General features: G+C 39.2%; 2 protein-coding genes across 4 annotated transcripts in view; both read right to left on the reverse strand.

The window, feature by feature from the left end:
• KLHL41 (kelch like family member 41) overlaps nucleotides 1-7,301 on the reverse strand; it is a 19,567-nt gene extending 12,266 nt beyond the window's left edge. Inside the window, exons 1-3 of the mRNA XM_002712266.5 lie at nucleotides 5,840-7,301; nucleotides 1,859-2,016; nucleotides 1,634-1,741 (exon numbers count right to left, since the gene is read on the reverse strand). Coding sequence (XP_002712312.1) covers nucleotides 1,634-1,741; nucleotides 1,859-2,016; nucleotides 5,840-6,949 — 1,376 coding nt within the window. The 5' untranslated portion in view covers nucleotides 6,950-7,301. The remainder of the gene's footprint in view (nucleotides 1-1,633; nucleotides 1,742-1,858; nucleotides 2,017-5,839) is intronic.
• The window catches only part of BBS5 (Bardet-Biedl syndrome 5), a 26,273-nt gene continuing 13,043 nt past the window's right edge, over nucleotides 6,196-19,425 (reverse strand). Inside the window, exons 7-12 of one of the 3 annotated variants that reach the window (XM_002712271.5) lie at nucleotides 18,785-18,880; nucleotides 17,020-17,082; nucleotides 13,846-13,980; nucleotides 11,803-11,886; nucleotides 10,305-10,328; nucleotides 6,196-10,160 (exon numbers count right to left, since the gene is read on the reverse strand). In XM_002712271.5, the coding sequence (XP_002712317.1) occupies nucleotides 10,059-10,160; nucleotides 10,305-10,328; nucleotides 11,803-11,886; nucleotides 13,846-13,980; nucleotides 17,020-17,082; nucleotides 18,785-18,880 (504 nt within the window). In that variant the 3' untranslated portion in view covers nucleotides 6,196-10,058. The remainder of the gene's footprint in view (nucleotides 10,161-10,304; nucleotides 10,329-11,802; nucleotides 11,887-13,845; nucleotides 13,981-17,019; nucleotides 17,083-18,784; nucleotides 18,881-19,425) is intronic. The other 2 variants (XM_017342911.2, XM_051849443.1) reach the window with 2 other exon arrangements.

Genomic DNA, 19,425 nt, shown 5'->3' on the forward strand with positions numbered 1-19,425 from the left:
CATGATACAAAAGAATGTTCTTCAAATACGTTAGCTATAATTTGTGCAATTCAGTCTTTACTTTTAGATAATGACTCACTCAAAGTTCTTGATGTTGACATTTGTCAAGCAATGTTGTCTTGGTTAATCATACTGTCAAGATTAATATATTCTCATGACAAGAACCGCATGCTTCTTTCTGACATATCATTTTCCTAGTTACTAATGCTACTCGAAGGAAACAATTTAAATCATTTTTGGAAGGGCTCCTGGGTTTCTAAAGTCAGAACACTGCTTAATGGAGATTTTCTATGCCACTTACTCAGGAAATATGCCCAAAATAAGATCTGGCACTAGGTGGTTTATAATATACCTTTGTTTAAATATTCATTTGATGGGAATAGCTGGGATTAAGGAAGATACCAAAATTTCAGAATATATTATTTTTGAATATCAACAGATTGTATGAAAATCGTTGCTTTAAAAATTTGAGAGACAGAGAAACAGGGAGAAAGTGTGAGAGAGGGAGAGAAAGAGCTCTCAACCACTGTTTTACTCCTCAAGTGCCTGCAGTGTCCAGGGGGCTGGTCTAGTCTGAAGCTGGGAGCTGGCAACTCAGTCCAGATGTCCCATGCAGGTGGCAGGAACTCAATTAATTGAGCCATCCCTGCAGCTTCCCAGGGTCTGATCAGTTGGAAGCTGGAATCAGGAGTCAACCTTTTCCAAGACTGGACATCCATGGTAATTAAACAGCCTGGGCAAATGATGACAAGCCAAACTGAGCAGTTTTCAGGGGCAAGAGATGCGATTTCACTTGCTAAACCACAAATGCTTGTTTTAGCAGAAAGCCTACTAGTTAAACTGCCTGACTTCTGGAGTACTGCGAATGCACTTTTCCGAGTTATAAGATCTCTTTCTCAATTATCTATCTCTTGAGAAGCGCCTAGGTATCAAATTAGCCATATACATGAAACTTCATCCAGGTATTTTGACAAGAGCCTGGGCACTAGTGGCAACAGCAGCGATTATGTGTTCTGGTTGATTAGTGCCTGTTTTTGAGCAGTTATTAAATATATTGAATATCCTGTCAGGGAGTGAATACGTAAAACATCGCTGAAGAAGTAACTGTCCTCTTTCCAGTCACTGTACTTTTCAGTTTCAAACTGACCAATCTAAATTCCCTTTTATGAACATAAAGTACAAATCCATGATACTTTTAGTGCACTATTATTTTAGTAGATATATTTTAAATGCCATATTAAAAAGTACATTAAAGTTTTTAATCTACTTATGGCTAAGTGAATAAGAAAACCAGTTAGGTTCTATATAGTAAATAGGAGACTAGATTGTGATCCTAGTGCTCTTAGATGCTGCTTTTCCAACATAAGAAAATTTATTATTGAGCTTACCTAGCATGCCTAGTGTCTACACATTTACTCTTGCAACTTCTGAATTTCATAATTTTCCCTTTGGAAACCATTTGTAATATCTTACGGTAACTTTTCAAACCGCTATTTTTGAAATTTTACCTCCAATATATAGTGAATGGGAATCAAGTCCTATTTCAGTATATAGATTTACATGAAAAGAGGAAGAAACTCTTGTAATAAAAATCATTTGGCTATAAATCATAAGGAGGTTTCAGGGCACTTACTTGTCATCTGTCTTTCCTCCTAGACAATATATCATCCCTTTATGTGAAATCACATTATGGCCGTAGACTTTGATAGGAAGTTTTTTCACTTCGTTCCATTTTGCAGCCCTAAAATTGAATAGAATTTCAATGCTTTTAGTGTCTCTCAGAATGAGAGAATATGAATGTGTTACAGGTACTCGTATACTTGAATGCTCAGGGAGCAGGAATGTCATGCCAACTTACACAGGATCATAGCACAGTACTGAGTCCAGTGAAGCCTCTGTTTGAAGGTCTTTGCCTGCAACTACGTAGATTTTGTCATCCACCTCCCCCAGTCCAAAGAGACACCTGGCTGAAGGCAGCGGTGGAAGTCCGATCCACTCAGATGCTATGTTATCAAGCTGGGGAAAAAAAACAAAAAAAACAAAAACCATGAGGAACTGTGGAACATGTTGAGGAAAGTTACAGGTGCACCACCAACCATGCTATGCTGTATGTGCTGTTTAGGATTTACTGACATCATCAAAGATCTCACAAGTAAAACAAAATTACAGTCCCAAAATATCATATTGTAGCCTAGAATTACCAACAGAATGAGAACATCTACTGGGACTACCAAAACAGATAAAAGTACCAAAATCGCCAAGGCTTCAAAATGAAAGGAGGAATAAAATAGAATCACCAAAGGTTTTTGTCAAATTTTCTTCCTTTTTACTTCTTTGATCAGCTGTGAAACAAGGAATTCTAATACTTTCAGGACACTGGGGAAAAAGGTTATCACAGAAGGAGGGTCATGGTATGTGAATGACCCCTGCATGCTAAATTTAACATGATCCTCAAGCCAGCACTCGGGACAGCTGGACCTGTCGCTCAGTCCTCAGACAACTGGCAGGTTGAGCAATGTCTCCTATCTTTCTTCTTAAAAAATTTTAGTTTTACACATTTTGCTTTTTATTACTTGTGAGACAGGCAGGTTGTTAATGTCAATTTCCTGGTCTTTTCTTGGGGGTCACTTGAAAAACTTTTTTTTTTTTAATTGTATTAAGGAGTATCTTTGTAGGTTTTTGCCATTGTCACTTCTGTAGCCCTCTTGTGGCCCTCCCTAGGGCCATGCTGTGGAATAGGTGATTCTGGCCTGGCTGCCACCTGCTTTAGCACCACTACTGGTAATTAATTTTAAGATTTTTCATTTGCATTTTAGAACACCAAGACAAAAAAAAAAAAACACACAAAAAAAAACCCCTGCTTTCTGAGGGAATCCAGTTGCAGACTTGTGCTACTTCTAGGCAGCAGAAGAAAACACAGCAAAATCCATGTTCACTGGATACCAAAAATAGATGTGGATATAAAAGGCTATTGTATACTTACCTGGTGTAGTAATATCAGCTAACCAAAGCACAAATGAAGACTGGATGGCAAGAGGGGTTTATTCTCCACATGGCGTTGCTAGCTCTGCATCCAGTTGATTTCCACATCGACTGACAGCCTTGCTGTTTCCTTGTTTGTTTGTTACTGTTTTTTGCCTCTCGCTTTTTTATTAAAAAATTTTTTTTAACAGACCTACAAAACTATACATCTTTATGGAGTACTACATGATGTTTTGGTACGAGTGTCCAATCAGGTCAAATATATTTAGCTTTTCTGTTTCCATTTTTGAGAAAACATGTAATAAAAAGGTATTGTATACCATAGTAGAAATAATAATGAATGTTTATGGAGTTTTGACCCTGTGACAGGCTTTGCACTAAATTCTTTACTCAGATAATCTCATTTAGTCCTCCAGGACAGGCACCTTATCATCCCCATTTTATAGATGAGGAAACTGAGACACAGAAGGATCACATAATCTTCCACACTCAGAGCTTTCAGGTGGAATTCAAATCCCATGCTGTCTAAATCCATAGTTTGCTTTAAAAATGGAATGGTGGGCATTGTAATTCCAAACCTGGGGGCTTAATTCCCATTCTACAACAGTGTCCGCCTTCCTCTTTACCCCTTATAGGGTACTTTCTATAGCACACAGCACAGTACACTGCCTGCCAGGCTTTTTGATAGATGAGCTGTCAAGCTATTTAATCTCATTGTTAAAATTAGGGTTTGGACCTGGATTACTTTAAAATCTCGTGCTGTTCAAAAATCTAATGAATCTATTAATTCAATGGAAAAAAGAAACTCAAATCCCTTTTACTAAGATAAAGAATTCTCACAGCCTATTTGCAACATATAGTAAACATCAAATCATTCCTAAATTAATATATATTAAACATACATGACCAAGCAGAAAACACAAACTCTGAAATTTTCATACAAATATTGTCTTGTCACAATTTTTTTATGGTCAGCTGTTTTCCTCTTGACATCTTGTCTACTATTTGTACCTTTTAAAAGCAGCAAGAAATGGACAGAGATAAGGAGTTGACCTTCAACTTTGTATACTGTTTTTGTAGCTATAGAGAACAGAAGCAGCTTTCTTGAATCAGAAATAAGACGCCATGTCAGCCAATTAAGGGTAGTAGTAGAATAGAGAATAAAGTGGAAGAGAATAGGACAAAGATGAAACTGAACACTTGATTAGGGACTAGGTTGTGGGTATATTTAATAAATGCAGTACATAAATAATAATTGTGAAATAAAATAAACTCTATGAGGAATTATTCTATGGCTAGAATCATTCCTTGCACCTATAATTTCTAAATTTCTGTCTGTTGTCTGTGTTTTGATATTTTTACTTCCCGGACAGACAAAGGGTCTTCAAAAAGACTGTGGAAAATGAGTGTTATGAAAAAGCTATTCATGGATCCATTTTTTTTTTTGCATCAAAACAAACATTTTAATTGCATTTCACACAAGTATTGTGAAGTACACTCATATTTATAGCTTTTTTCATTGATATTTATCATTTTTAAAGTTTACTGAATTTTCTGAATATATATAAAATACGTGAAACTTATAGAACTTAAATAAAATTAAGAAAAAAGTTTACTGAATTCACGGTTTAGGAAATTTTCTAGCCCATTGTTTAAACACCTATGATAACATTTTTCAACAGAACTTTGAAAATTAAGAAACATGATTAATATGTATTACAACTACATTTTTGAAAGATCAGAAAAAGCTGATTAAAGGTAGTATTTTGTGAATACACAGTATGTCACATACTTTGAGAGCATATAACGGCTGTGGCTTGACATTCTACACTAGCTTATCTTTGGCCATTCCAGCTCAAGTACCCCTAAGCCCCAGGCCATGATTAGCTATGACCTAAACAAAATCTTCTGAGCCAGTTGTAAGCTACAAAATACTGGTATTGGCATTATTGAAGATGAAGGTTAAGCCACTGATTCCTGCACAAACTGATAATGTATAAGGTGTTGATAATATGAAATAAACACAATGATTCTCTTAAACAAACTTACAACAATTCTCTTAGGCAGATTTGTTTTCTTGGAAACTTGTGGGTTTCACAAAACAGATTGTTAAGATTTGTAATAACGTCTGAGCACAACTCTGGTCCAAATAAACATGATAGCATAAAATAATAATTTCCAACAATGATTACTTAATTCAAATTAGTGACATGTGCATACAGTCTTTCCTGGAGAATAATCTAAAGTGTAGAACATATACAAGTTCTTATCAACATTTTAGCCATTACTATAAAAGATGACATGCTACCTCTAAGAACATCAAATCAAGGAAACTTGGAAAAAAATAAAAGTCTATTACTTGTTTGTAAAGTATGAGGTACTTCAAATAGTTCATAAAAACTTGAATTAAAAGATGCTTAGTTTCATGCAAAAAACCTGGCATTCTGCAGTTTTTTCATAGTATGCATCTTCCATGAACTTTTTGAACTCTTCATACTGATTTAGGCAGAGGTATTAACCGACTTTAAGGGTCAGAGTGTACATATTAAATTTAGGGCTTTGAAGGATGATAGTCACCATCAACTATTAACATGGTATTATGGGTAGAAGAGAATAAAGCAAAACTTTGAGTTAAACATTAATTAGAACCTCATTCTTCACCAAGACTTTTATTAAATCTTAACACACAGTTAAATGCAGTATTTCTGTCAATCCTCTAAGTAGGAAAAGTACAAGGGAGTAGGACAGGACATCAATTAGAAACAAATGCAGGCAGCCCAAATAATCCACAAATTGGCCAACTGGAGGGTGAAAAACAGACTTCCCTTTATGCCTCCATGAATGTAATTTTTCTTACCTGGAAGAAGTATGACTGCAGAGGTTGATCCTTGTTTTCTTCATCCACATAGAGCCCTCCTACCACAAATACCTGATTCTGTTGGGTGACAATGCTGGAATGATTTCTGGGGATCTGCTCAGCCAGTGCAGTAAGGTAGCACTCGTTTTCTGTGGGATCATAAGCCACTGCAGCTGTGTCATTAACCAAAAGGATGAGGTCTTTGACAAACATTCCGTGTCTGGGAATGTCATTCAGGTAACCAGGAAGTAAGTCTTCATCGCCAACATCGCCATTCACCTCGCCAGCCCCAGCCTTCTCTGCATTTTTGCTAGGTTCTGGGAGTTTGCCTGCAAATGCATCTTTGAGAACTTTGATTTTTTTCTGGAGGTCTGGGTTGCTTTTAATTATATCATCTTTCTCAACATGATCTTTAAAATATTTTTCTGACATAAGGCGAAAACGGATACAATCAAACACTTCACTAAGACTTTTCACCCTATTTTCTTTGTCTGTTCGCACCCATTTCATCACTGCCTCGAAGACGGCTTCCTCCTTTTCTACATTTAGACTGTCATTTGAAATGACCGAGATCAGTTCCTGGGGAGAGAGCTGCATAAAGTCCTCTTCCTTACAAATCTGTACAAAGCGATCAGACACAAATTCCCGGGCAGAAATGGCAAGTCTCGGGCAGTCAAGAAGGAGTCCCAATCTCAGGATGGCTAGGCAGTTGCCAGGAGCAAGCCTTTTCTGAAGATAAGAAACGCAGACGGTGAACACCGAAGGGATTTGAAAGCGGCTGGCCAAGGCAAAAATATCTTGCACATTTCCATCATTAAGATCAATAGTGGCAGAGTACAGGTATCTGATGATCAAATCAAGCACAGCAGGATCCACGTTATCCAGTACTACCTCCTTTTTTTTCTCCTCCTCAATGTCAGACAAAAAATACTCACGGAAGTAAGGACTACAAGCGGACAAAATCAATCTGTGGCAAGGCAGACTTTTGTCACCTGCTTTGAGGGTGCAATCGATGAATTTTTTCTCATCCAGGAGATCTTTTAGACCATCCTGAAGCAGGGTGGATTGGTAAAGCCGCAGTTCCTCTGCGAGTTCCCGCTGGGAATCCATCTTGTGAGTAACCTGGGTAAGGAAGGGGACACTGAAGGCCTTAGCTCCTTGCAGCACACAGGTCTAGCTGTAAAAAGGCAGATCAGTGTGCTTTGCCCAGCTTGAAGCCTTTGCAATTTAATCCCACCAGCTAAATATAGATACCAACTCTAACAACGGGAATTTAGGAGAGCTGGTTTGGAAAGAGTTGTTCTTGCAGCTGTTGTAGATTGAAAGTAACAACTGGAACTTTTAATCACCAAGGAAACAGCTAAGAAACAAGCATTTGAGTGAAGGGGAAAGCTTTAAAATATAGAAAACATTAGAAGATAAGCTTATAAAGGCTACCCCCAAGATAATGTTTATTGAACTAATAGAAAAATGAATCATAAAAATGAGTCACTCCTCTAAAATTGGTTTAGTGGCAAGCTACTTGGCTCTCTGAATTAATGATGAAAAGGTCAAGATAAGAGGTGAGTTCATTTGTACACTCATAAGCAAGATCACCTTTCCAATAATCGTTACACATTTTTACTTTACTTAAAACAGTGACATAGATTTTCCGTTTAGAAATGGGAAACTTATTATAGTTCCATGAAACTTTTAAAATAATATCACCATCATGACTGAAAAAATAAATGCAGAGAAACTGCTAATTTTCTGACATTGTAAATTATCTTAAGTGGAAAAATTGTAATTACAAAGCTATTTAATTCATTCACACTTTGCACTGCTATACAAAGGAATGAATGTGGCAAACAAAAATAAGCCTAAGTACAATGAAAGGCAAAAGGTTTAAAGGTAGCATCAAGATCAGAAAAAAAAAAAGTTAAAAGTCAAACCTTGGGAGAGAAAAATCCCCTAATATGATGACTACAGATACATCCTGGGGGCTGGCACTGTGGTGTAGTGGGTAAAGCTGCTGTTTGCAGTGTCCGCATCCCATATGGGCGCCAGTTCGAGTCCTATATGCCCCATTTCTGATCCAGCTTTCTGCTGTGGTCTGGGAAAGCAGTGGAGGATGGTCCACGTCCTTGGGCCCTTGTACCCTCCTGGGAGACCTAGAAGAAGCTCCAAGTTCCTGGCTTCAGATCGGCGCAGCTCCGGCAACTGGGAGTGAACCAGCAAATGGAAGACCTCTCTCTCTCTCTCTCTGCCTCTCTGTAACTCTGCCTTTCAAATAAATACATATTTTTTTTAAAAGATATATTCTGTACTTTTAAGTGTTGGAAATTATCTTTCATTAAATAAAAGGTTAAAGAACCAGAACAGAATGTAACCCCATGAGAACAGTCATCACTAGAGCACAGCAAACTCAGAATGAATTGCTACAATAGCCATACAATTTGGAAAACAGGACTTTTTTTTTTAAAATGATATGTAACTGGAATCCTAATGTAAATTGTTGATTATAAGAAACTATTGTATTATGGAATGTATAAGTTATTTGAAAGAAAACAGATCCTTGGTTTATGTAAGATGATATATATACTTCATGAAGTACTTTATTAAATAATCATATTCTGACCTCATTGAGGTACAGAGATATTGTAATTTCCATGGCTGGTATTTGTAAACATGGCCAAAAGAACATAAGCTCCCTGAAGAAAGGGATTTTTTTTTTTCTTGTTCTGTTCAATGCTATAGTCCCAGGGTCTCCTGAGTGCTCCTTAAATACTTGTTCAATGAATGAATGTGCCCAGATCAGGGAACTGCACATGAGTATTTTTAAACTTCAAGGTCTCTATGAGTAAAGGCCTTTTTCTTTTATTTTACATCACAGTGAAGTCAATGGTACTTGTCAGCTGCTAAAACTAAACAGCTGAAAGAAGAGCTCATTGATTCTTTTTCCATTTATAGATGCCACTAAAGGTTTTAACACACTAGAAAAAACTAACAGCTGCTCCCTTGTTTAAACAATAAATGACTCAGTTCTTTCTACATGTAACACCTAACATTTGAAAAGATTAGTGAGTCAGATGCAAATACCATGCTATGACATTTGAGGTTATTCCTTACTAGTTGACAATTTGTAAAGTCTCTTCAATTTGAAAAAGAGTACTTCAACAGCTTTTATGGTAGCATATTATCTGTGCCATACACATTTTTTTCAAATAACCTTTCCCCCTAAGATAGGTTATTATAATTTTACCCCTTAAAACTGTAGAAATCTTTTTCAGTTTAAACAAAGGAAAGCATTAACAGTACTGGTTCACTCGTTTTTAACAATCTTTGGTTAGCATCCAGGTTACTGTTAATGGTTGCACATATAGTTGCATCTTATTTCAAATGTTTTTAGACACTCCTTCTTTTCCCACTAGAGAAAAAGGACGCCTTTGGCTAATTTCAATTATTTGAGAAAGGTTCTTTACAATGCTTCTATACTGAAGCAGTGGCCAAAAACTTCAAATGATGCTAGAGAAGTCACCAAATTTTGCTTAACCAACAAATCAGAAAAACAATCTTATTTTTGTAAAGTTCAAAGCTTCAGTGAAAACAAAGAGAAAGACAATAAATGAATAAAATAATTTTCTTACAAAATAAATGTATTCTTGTTGTATTTTTGTCAAACCTATATCAAAATTACTTATTGAGATGGTGGCAACATTACAGAGGTTGTTCTCCAGAGTTAGTTATAATTTTCAGTCTTTCCAGAAATTATGCCTAAAATGACATGCTTAAGGATTATAATTTGTATCAAAGTTGGTTTACATTTGGAGCTATGTAACAATAAATTTAAACAGGATTTTCATAGTTAAGAAAGGAGTATTTTGTGAGTTCACAAGACTAATTTCATTCTTTCAAATAATACTTTCAAAACATTAAACGGTGCTGCACAAATTCTTTATTAAACCCAACATGATACAGTCATTTAATATCTGAGAATTCACATTTTACAAGCTCTAGGTACAAAATAAACATTTACAAACTAGATACATTTTGATTACAATCTTGAATATTAATTTTAGAAAACTGGCAGTTTTCTAAATGAGTTTTTCTGTAGTCAGTAAAAAATTCTTTCTTTAAATGTAAAAGCTATAAATATAAAAACTATTCCATGCCTTATAGCAGGCGACTAGTATCCTTAATCTTGAGATGTCTTTAAACAGAAATCCAGCTCAACTCAAGATCAACTCATTACTTCCCATAGTCCCTGCAGAGTGAATCCATCCTTCAATTTCTCTATCGCAAGCCCCAGTTCTTCTGAAAATACAGGTTCACGATCTTGTTGCTTTTTTTTTATAAGAGCATGGGAATAGAGAAGGTGGGCAAGGAAAAGGAAAAAAACAAAAAATAGGGTTCACATAAGTTTGTGCATGCTAAATATTGGAAAATAGAAACTTTTTCTCATGTACTACAGGTAAAATGTCCTTACCTTATTGCCATCAGCAAAATAAGCCTGAAAGAAAAAGAAAATTATATTTCACATACTGGACATAGAATAATGAATCTGTGGGCTCCGGAAGAGGTAATTAATTTGGAGAATGATTTTGTGACTGTTCTCTACGTTCTGTTACTGTGTGTTTCGTGGTTTCCATACCATTCTCTATAATGCTGTTAGCACAATATACTTCCTTTTGAAATCAGTATTAATGTCTACAGGAGTTACGCTTTAAGCTCTAAAAAATGTGCTGTGTAAGTAACACATACTTAGCATTGTTAACTTAAAGGCAATAAAAAGAATGACTTCATGCTGTACAATTTCTTATATTTTTTTTAAAAGAAATTGCCAAAAAAACAAAACAAAGCACGCAGTAATTCAACGTGTCAGCAAATGCACAGTCTGAGGTAATAATAGTTTATAACTAAATATTTTATGCTAATTCACACCTTTGTTTCAAAATATTTGTTGCCAGAGAGGTAATCTGGTCAGATTCAGAGACCACAGGATTGAGAAAGCATTATTATCACTTTGGCTGTTAATAAAATGACGCCAGTTTGGCTAATGGCTGGCGCCACGGCTCAATAGGCTAACACTCCGCCTTGCGGCGCCGGCACACCAGGTTCTAGTCCCGGTCGGGGCGCCAGATTCTGTCCCGGTTGCCCCTCTTCCAGGCCAGCTTTCTGCTGTGGCCAGGGAGTGCAGTGGAGGATGGTCTAAGTGCTTGGGCCCTGCACCCCATGGGAGACCAGAAGCACCTGGCTCCTGGCTTCAGATCAGCGCGGTGCGCCGGCCACAGCGCGCCAGCCGTGGCGGCCATTGGAGGGTGAACCAACGGCAAAAGGAAGACCTTTCTCTCTGTCTCTCTCACTGTCCACTCTGCCTGTCAAAAAAAAAAAAAAGACGCCAGTTTGGAAACAGTACAGTTATTGTTTAAATACATATCCTTTTTTTTTTTTTACTTTATTTATTTTTTTAAATTTTTTGACAGGTAGAGTGGACAGTGAGAGAGAGAGAGACAGAGAGAAAGGTCTTCCTTTACCGTTGCTTCACCCTCCAATGGCCGCTGCGGCCAGCGCACCGCGCTGATCCGAAGCTGGGAGCCAGGTGCTTTTCTTGGTCTCCCACAAATACATATCCTTTTATAAATAATGTATCTCTAACTAAGGAAGTCCATCTCGTGAAGATTAATGATGGCAAGAATGGACATTAACTAACTGTAATATTTAACATGTTTTATTATTCTAAAGAACAACAACAAAAAACTTGTCACATGTATAAAATCCTATGAATAACTATGTTCTCAAATTAGTTCCCAGTTTGGTAATTTAAAAGCAAAGTCAAAAAAGAAACTCCCTCACTTACCAAAAAGAAAACTCTTATCAAAAGTTTTTAGGTCTATGGTGTTTTACAAACTTAAACTATTATTTAATTAAACATGACTCAGATAAAAACTGTAATAAATGTAACAATTCTCTTTTGCGATGCTCACCACAAAAGCATCCGTGTGATCATCAGGGTCTATTTCTACATCATCTTGAATCTGTTCTACTGTCAGAGCTTCAAGGGACTGTGGCTGAAAATCATTAAGATGTTAACAGACATCAGTGATGAGGTTAATTAAATTAACTATTTTAAAGAAATGTAGAATGAGAACAATTAATACTTGTAAAAGGATAACACAGATAGAAACTACTCAAATCTTAGAAAAATCACCACCATTTGTATTCTATTAAAACTAACAAGTAATAAAATTGCCAAGTTGGAGATACTCATCCAAGTCCTAGCTTATTTTATTGACTTGGATACTTAGTTAAATTACTAAAAAAACTCAGAAGTTTTTGTTATTTAAGGTTTCAATTTATGAAAATAGTCAAGAGTATGTGTAACCAGGCTAAGCTGAGTGCATCAAGATTGGAAAGAAGGATCAGGAGTGAATCATAAAAGTATAAGCTGAAGATGCAGAAGGAGCAGGTGATTACTGAGGAGTCTGCAGAGTAGAGTGAAAGGAGAATGCTCAAAGAAGTGCATGCTGGGAAGAAAAGAAAAAGAATGGTTAAGGAGATGAAATCCATATAGCATTATAACATAGTGTCAGTGACCCAGCGGTTTTAGCTGGAAGGGGATATACATGGAATTTGACAGGCAGAGGAAAAAAAAAACGAAGTACAAGGAGTACCAGCAGGCCACAAAGGCCTCAGTGAGGTCAGAGGGCCTGAATCATGAATTTTTTTTAATGATTTATTTAGTTATTTGAGAGGCAGAGTTACAGACAGAGAGGGAGAGACAGAAAGAGCTTCCATCTGCTGGTTCACTCGCCAAATGGCCGCAACAGCCAGAGATAGGCCTAGCTGAAGCCAGGGGCCAGGAGCTTCCTCTGGGTCTCCCACGTGGGTGCAGAGGCCCAAGCACTTGGACCATCTTCTGCTGCTTTCCCAGGCCATAAGCTGAGAGCCGTATCAGAAGTGGAGTAGCCGGGACTCAAATCAGTGCCTCTATAGGATGCTGGCACTGCAGGCAGAGGCTTAACCTACTATACCGCAGTGTAGCCCTCTGAATCATGAATTTGTACTCCAATGCATAGCCTGCTTCTTGATCTTCTCTGGTCACATTCTATAGCATAAGAGCAAGAGGAGGCATACAGATTCCTGCTGTAATATGGCTCTACTTGCGGGTACCAGCAGGGCAGTGATGCAGCAGTAAATGGCAAGGGCACCAGCAGTGCAGTGTACAGTTAGAGTCCCAGCAACAGAACGGAGAGCAAGGGAGCCTGTAATAGGGTGGCCAGTGACAGCACTGTGACAGAGAAGGCAGTGAGGGCAGTGGCAACAGCACCTCTGATAGGATGGACAGTGACTGTACCAGTGACAGAGCCTCCAGCACTACTAGGGACAGAGTGCACAGCGAGAACATCTCTAATCAAATGGGTAGTGAGGACATCAGTGACAGACTGGATGACGAAGGTAGCAGCTCACAGGTAAATACAACCGAAAGAGAACTCATGTGCCAGGAAAGCCAGGACTGGTTCAATAGCCAGAAACCCTGAAGAAGGCAAAGAACAGACATGTGAGCCTAACATTCAAAATATTTCACAAACAGTGTGGCAAAGGCATCCACCAGTGGGAATGGATGCAGGCCACACTGCTGGATCAGACTCCTGGAGGTGCTACATTGTGGGGCAGTGGGGGCAGAGAATGGTATCCATGAAGCTTCTAAGGTTTGCCCAAGCTACCTGGGGACTGAAGTAGAATAAGCATAATTCTGACGGAGAGACTCACGTCTGTCTACATCAGAGGAGCCCTGCACATGGACACTTACTTAGGCTGCTTCACTGAGAATGGTAGGAATAACTTGCAGAACAGCCAGTCATAAGACAGGTGATAGGCAAAAATTGGAGAGGTTCAGGGCTGTGGTCATTTGAGCATCATTTTAAACATTTTACCATTCAGTTGTACACCATGTGTACACACCTGAATTTTGCACACTATGTAAAAGTTGTCAGCAAACTCTGCTGTTCATATACTGAACAAGTTACCTTTTCTTCCATCTCATAATCCACTCCAAATATAGGACTGGCAGAATAGACTTTGTGAAGTGAATTTATCTCCTTCACCGATTCTCGTAGTTTTTCTACAGGATCTATTTTAAAGCCAAGAACATATCCTCCACTCTGCAATAAAAAAAAAAAAAAAAAGAAAGAAAGAAAGAAAGAAAAAACAACAAATAAGCCTGAGAAGTAGAATGTATAGTTTGAAGGCACTTCAAAATGTTCATGAAAACATGGAATTAGGGGCTGGCATTGTGGCACAGTGGGCTAACCTGCCACCCGTGACACTGTCATCTCACACTGGAGTGCTGGTTGGAGTTCTGGCTGCTCCACTTCCACTCCAGCTCCCTGCTAATGCTCCTGGGAAAGCGGAAGAGGACCTAAGCACTTGGGCCTCTGCTACCTATGTGGGAGACCTGTGTGGAGTTTCAGGTTCTTGGCTTTGGCTTAGATCAGCCCCAGTCATGCGACCCAGCAGATGGAAGATGTCTGTCACTATCTTATCCATCCTTTCTTTCTCTGTCACTCCGCATTAAAAAAAAAAAAAAAAAAAAAAAAAAACCTTAAAAAAAATGAAAAAATTGAATTGAGACAAAATTTGAAATCCATGCATATCCCCCCCCCCCCTTTTATAAAGATTTATTTATTTGAAAGGCAGAGTTACAGAGAGGCAGAAAGAGAGAGAGAGAGAGAGGTCTTCCATTGGTTGGTTAGATCCTCAAATGGCCACAATGGCCGGAGCTGGGCTGATCCAAAGCCAAGAGCCAGGAGCTTCTTCCAGGTCTCCCAAGTGGGTGCAGGGGCCCTAGGACTTGGGCCATCCTCTACTGCTCTCCCAAGCCACAGCAGAGAGCTGGAGCAGGAGTGGAGCAGCCAGGGCTCAAACTGGTGCCCATGTCCATATGGGATGCCGGCACAGTGGCATCGCCAGCGCTACAGATGGTGGCCTTACCCACCATGCCACAGTACTGGCCCTGCATAGTTTTTTTTATAACATGTATTTTTCATGAACTTTTTGAAGATGCTTAATAAGCAAATAGGATTAAAAATTTTTTGTACCAAAGTAAATTTATCATTTAATTCTATTTTCCAGAAACTTTTCTTTTTAAAGATTTTATTTTATTTATTTGAAAGGCAGAGTTACAGAAAGATAGGGAGAGACAGAGCACTGGCTTACTCCCCAAAGGGCAACAACAGCCAGGGTTGAGTCAGACCAAAGCCTGGAGCCAGGAGTTTGGGGGTGCAGGAGTCTATACACTTGGGTCATCTTCCGCTGCTTCCTCAGGCACATTAGCAGGGAGCTGGATTGGAACTGAGCAGCAAGGACTCAAACTGAAGACTACATGGGATCCCAGCATCACAGGTGGTGGCTTTACCAGCTACGCCACAATGCCAGTCCCTCCACAAACTTTCTCACACACATGCTTTCACATACAACAAGCTACAGCTCTAACTGTCCTTGTTTCACAGTATAATACGTAAGTTGATTTCTTAAACTTTTTATCATGAAAGATTTCAAGTGCAGACAAAAATACAAAAATACTTAATGATCTTCCATGACTACAGTCAACATGCAGCGTAAGCAGTACATATGGTCAACTCTTTAATCTGTCACCCCCAGATTCTTGGTCACCCCCACTCATCGACCCACTCGGGATGATTCTGAAGCATACCCTGTGATCACATCATTTCATCTATGAATGTAACCTGATGCTCCAAAATTTACATAGCAGATTATGAAGGTCAAGGGAACAAAGTTTTTTCTTAAGCTAAGTCTTGAAAAGGACTATACATTTAAAAGACTATATATTGAAAGACTATACATTAAAAGAAGAAATTTATTGCCTATTTGAGGATATCTCCTTGAAGATTTAAGAAAGAAACTTGACCATGCTAGAGAAGACTGTTAAAGAATTAAGGAGCATATGATTTTGGTTAGGAGCACAGGCTTTTGGGCTGATTTTCTGGTTCTGTAGCTAATTTACTAGTTGTATGATACGTGGAAAATTATTTTCCTTAATCTCTCCTAAGCTTAAATTTTCTATCCATAAAATGGTTATCAAGTTGTACATATTAAGCAAGCTAACATACACAAGAAACTTGGTAGTTCTTGGAACACAGCAAGCACTCAATAAATGGAAGCTACTGGATATGGAAAAGGGATGTGGAGACAGTCATATTTAGATTTAGAATTTAGAGTAGTCTTAAAAATCCCCTTTCAAAAATTGGCCGGCGCCGCGGCTCACTAGGCTAATCCTCCGCCTTGCGGCGCCGGCACACCGGGTTCTAGTCCCGGTCGGGGCGCCGGATTCTGTCCCGGTTGCCCCTCTTCCAGGCCAGCTCTCTGCTGTGGCCAGGGAGTGCAGTGGAGGATGGCCCAGGTGCTTGGGCCCTGCACCCCATGGGAGACCAGGAAAAGCACCTGGCTCCTGGCTCCTGCCATTGGATCAGCGCCGTGCGCCGGCCGCGGCGGCCATTGGAGGGTGAACCAACGGCAAAGGAAGACCTTTCTCTCTCTCTGTCTCTCTCTCTCACTGTCCACTCTGCCTGTCAAAAAATAAAAAAAAAAAAAAAAAATATATATATATATATATATATATATTCTAAATGTATTTTTGCAAAAACCTGGCACAATGAGGGCAGAGCCATTATACTCACAGTATAATCTTTGTGTGAGAATATAAAATCTCAAACAGGATTTGTGAATGTTTCTGTATATATCTGCAGTCTCAGAGATTGTCTTGTGAATCAGTCAAACCTAGAATCATAATCTAGTCCCACAATTTTCTACTTGTGAGACCATAAGAAGGTTCCTAACTTCTCCAAATTTGTTTTCTTGACCAGAAAATGGGGAAAAAATAGTACTATGTAACAGGGTTGTTAGATTCATAAATACTTAAAAAGCCTAAAGCACAGTGACTTGATTATGTCATTAATAATAAAAGTGAGGATCATAGTGACAATAATGATTATGGCTGCACAATAAGAAAACAGCCAAAATTCTTCCTATGGGGACAATTACTATAAGACTGAAGGACTTCATTAACCAACAGCTAATATTCTTGGGAGGTAAACAGGTTACTATATAAATAAAACAAAATCTAGATTGTCACATAGTATTTATAATCTACCAAATATTAATAAAAATCTAAAATAACTTACCTGCTGAGAGCTTTCTATGACAAGAGCTAGACCAAATTTTGAATCTCTAATCTTTATTGAACGCTAGATATAAAATGGAAATAAAAAATGCATGTTATTATCTTGTCAACACAAATTTTTAAGCTTTTACACAAAATCTACTTTTCATTGTCTAAAGAATATAATTATCCTTCTTTCCTCCCTGAAACTCACACAGAGTTCAAGTAAATAAACCCAGATGCATCCTGAAAACAGGTGGCAAACACAAAGATGACATCCATGACATACATAAAAAAAATTGACTAAAATACCCTTTACTTACAGACAATCAACTTTTCTGAATATTTTGGATAAAAGATTAGCAATCTTTTCATCATGGCAAACCACTGGCTTTCATGGTTCTTCCTGAACCTGTGTTAGTTTTTAAAAGTCACATTGCCTTCTGTTTCTCACATCACAGGTGGCTAAATTATTTCTTAAAAAACCTGAATTTCCGGGCCGGCGCCGCAGCTCACTAGGCTAATCCTCCGCCTAGCGGTGCCGGCACACCGGGTTCTAGTCCCGGTTGGGGCGCCGGATTCTGTCCCGGTCGCCCCTCTTCCAGGCCAGCTCTCTGCTGTGGCCAGGGAGTGCAGTGGAGGATGGCCCAGGTGCTTGGGCCCTGCACCCCATGGGAGACCAGGAAAAGCACCTGGCTCCTGGCTCCTGCCATCGGATCAGCGAGGTGCGCTGGCCGCAGCGCGCTGGCTGCGGTGGCCATTGGAGGGTGAACCAACGGCAAAGGAAGACCTTTCTCTCTGTCTCTCTCTCTCACTGTCCACTCTGCCTGTCAAAAAAAACAAACAAACAAAACAAACAAAACTTGAATTTCCATTTTTTTTGAATAAGCTAATGGTGGGGCAGACTTTGTGGTGCAGTGGGTTAGGTGGCTGCTGGGTAGCCCTACATCCTATATTGGAGTGCCCGGGACTGAGTACCACCCACCACTGCTTTCAATCCAGCTTCCTGCTAATGCACACCATGGGAGGCAGGCAGCAGATGATGGCTCGTCTTTGCCACCTACCAGGGAGACCCAAATGGAGTTCCTGGCTTATGGCTTTGGCATGGCCCAGACCCAGCTGTTGAGTGCATTTGGGGTAAATCAGTTTATAGGAGATTTCTCTCTTATTCTGCCTTTCAAATAAATAAAAACAAACATTTAAAAAGTCAGCTTATGGGCATTCATTATTGGTAATGATTGTCAGTAGGAGACAGGCAGTGACTCCAGTGGTCTGGGAGAACAGAGGAGGGGTAACAGCACAATGGCAGATGGTGCCTGTCAAAAAGTGATACACACATAAAACATGCTGGGGGTTAATGGAGAGCCACAGCGTATCTAACATTAAACCAGAAGACCAAAAGCCCAGAGATGGGTATTCTATGTTGGGTGATAACACATCACACTTCCAGATAGATGGGCACTGGAAGTTGAACTCTGAGAAAAAGAGAGAATAAAGAGAAAAGCTTTAACAGTATTGTTATGAAAGCCTGGCCTGTCATCTAACTACTTTACACTTCACCAGGAGTACACACAATCCCAGTTAAGAACCATGGAACACTGGCACCTGGCTGTCAATAGGTAATCTAACCAAGTGAGTGGCTGGAGGTGACAGTGGCTAAGACAGAACCTGCAAGAAGTTGATATACACTTAAAAAAGGAGACAGAAAAATGCATTAAATCTGCAAAGTCCTATTGACTGCTGAACAGGAATTATTCTGCATTAGAATAAGGTTAGCATGTACTTACAATTTGCAGATAGGGTATACTGACATTAAAACTGTCATTCATATTAGCATGCCACACAATTCTCACATTGGTAATAAAAAAAGTTCCTAAATTTCCCTGTAAAATACAGAAGGATAGATTAATCAATGTTCACTTCCGTTTTTTTATAAGATTTTATTTATTTATTCGAGATGTAAAGTTACAGACAGTGAGAGGGAGAGACAGAGACAAAGGTCTTCCATCCATTGGTTCACTCCCCAAATGGCTACAATGGCTGGCACCGCGCCGATCCGAAGAGAGGAGCCAGGTGCTTCCTCCTGGTCTCCCATGTGGGTGCAGGGCCCAAGCACTTGGGCCATCCTCCACTGCCCTCCCGGGCCACAGAAGAGAGCTGGACTGGAAGAGGAACAACCGGGTCAGAACCAGCGCCCCAACTGGGACTAGAACCCGGAGTGCCGGCGCCACAGGCGGAGGATTAGCCTAGTGACCTGCGGTGCCGGCCTTATTCTGAACTTTCAAGTTGAGCATAAAATATTAATACACAATCAAAACCAGAACCTAAGAGGCCGTCTTCTGGAATGACCAGACTTGAAACACCAGAGATGAAAACAAACACATGTGTAAGTATTTATTTCTTCCCCTCCACTCTCTTCTTGTAAGAA

This window comes from Oryctolagus cuniculus, chromosome 3, assembly GCF_964237555.1.
Source record: "Oryctolagus cuniculus chromosome 3, mOryCun1.1, whole genome shotgun sequence".
NCBI classification, from domain to species: Eukaryota; Metazoa; Chordata; class Mammalia; order Lagomorpha; family Leporidae; genus Oryctolagus; species Oryctolagus cuniculus.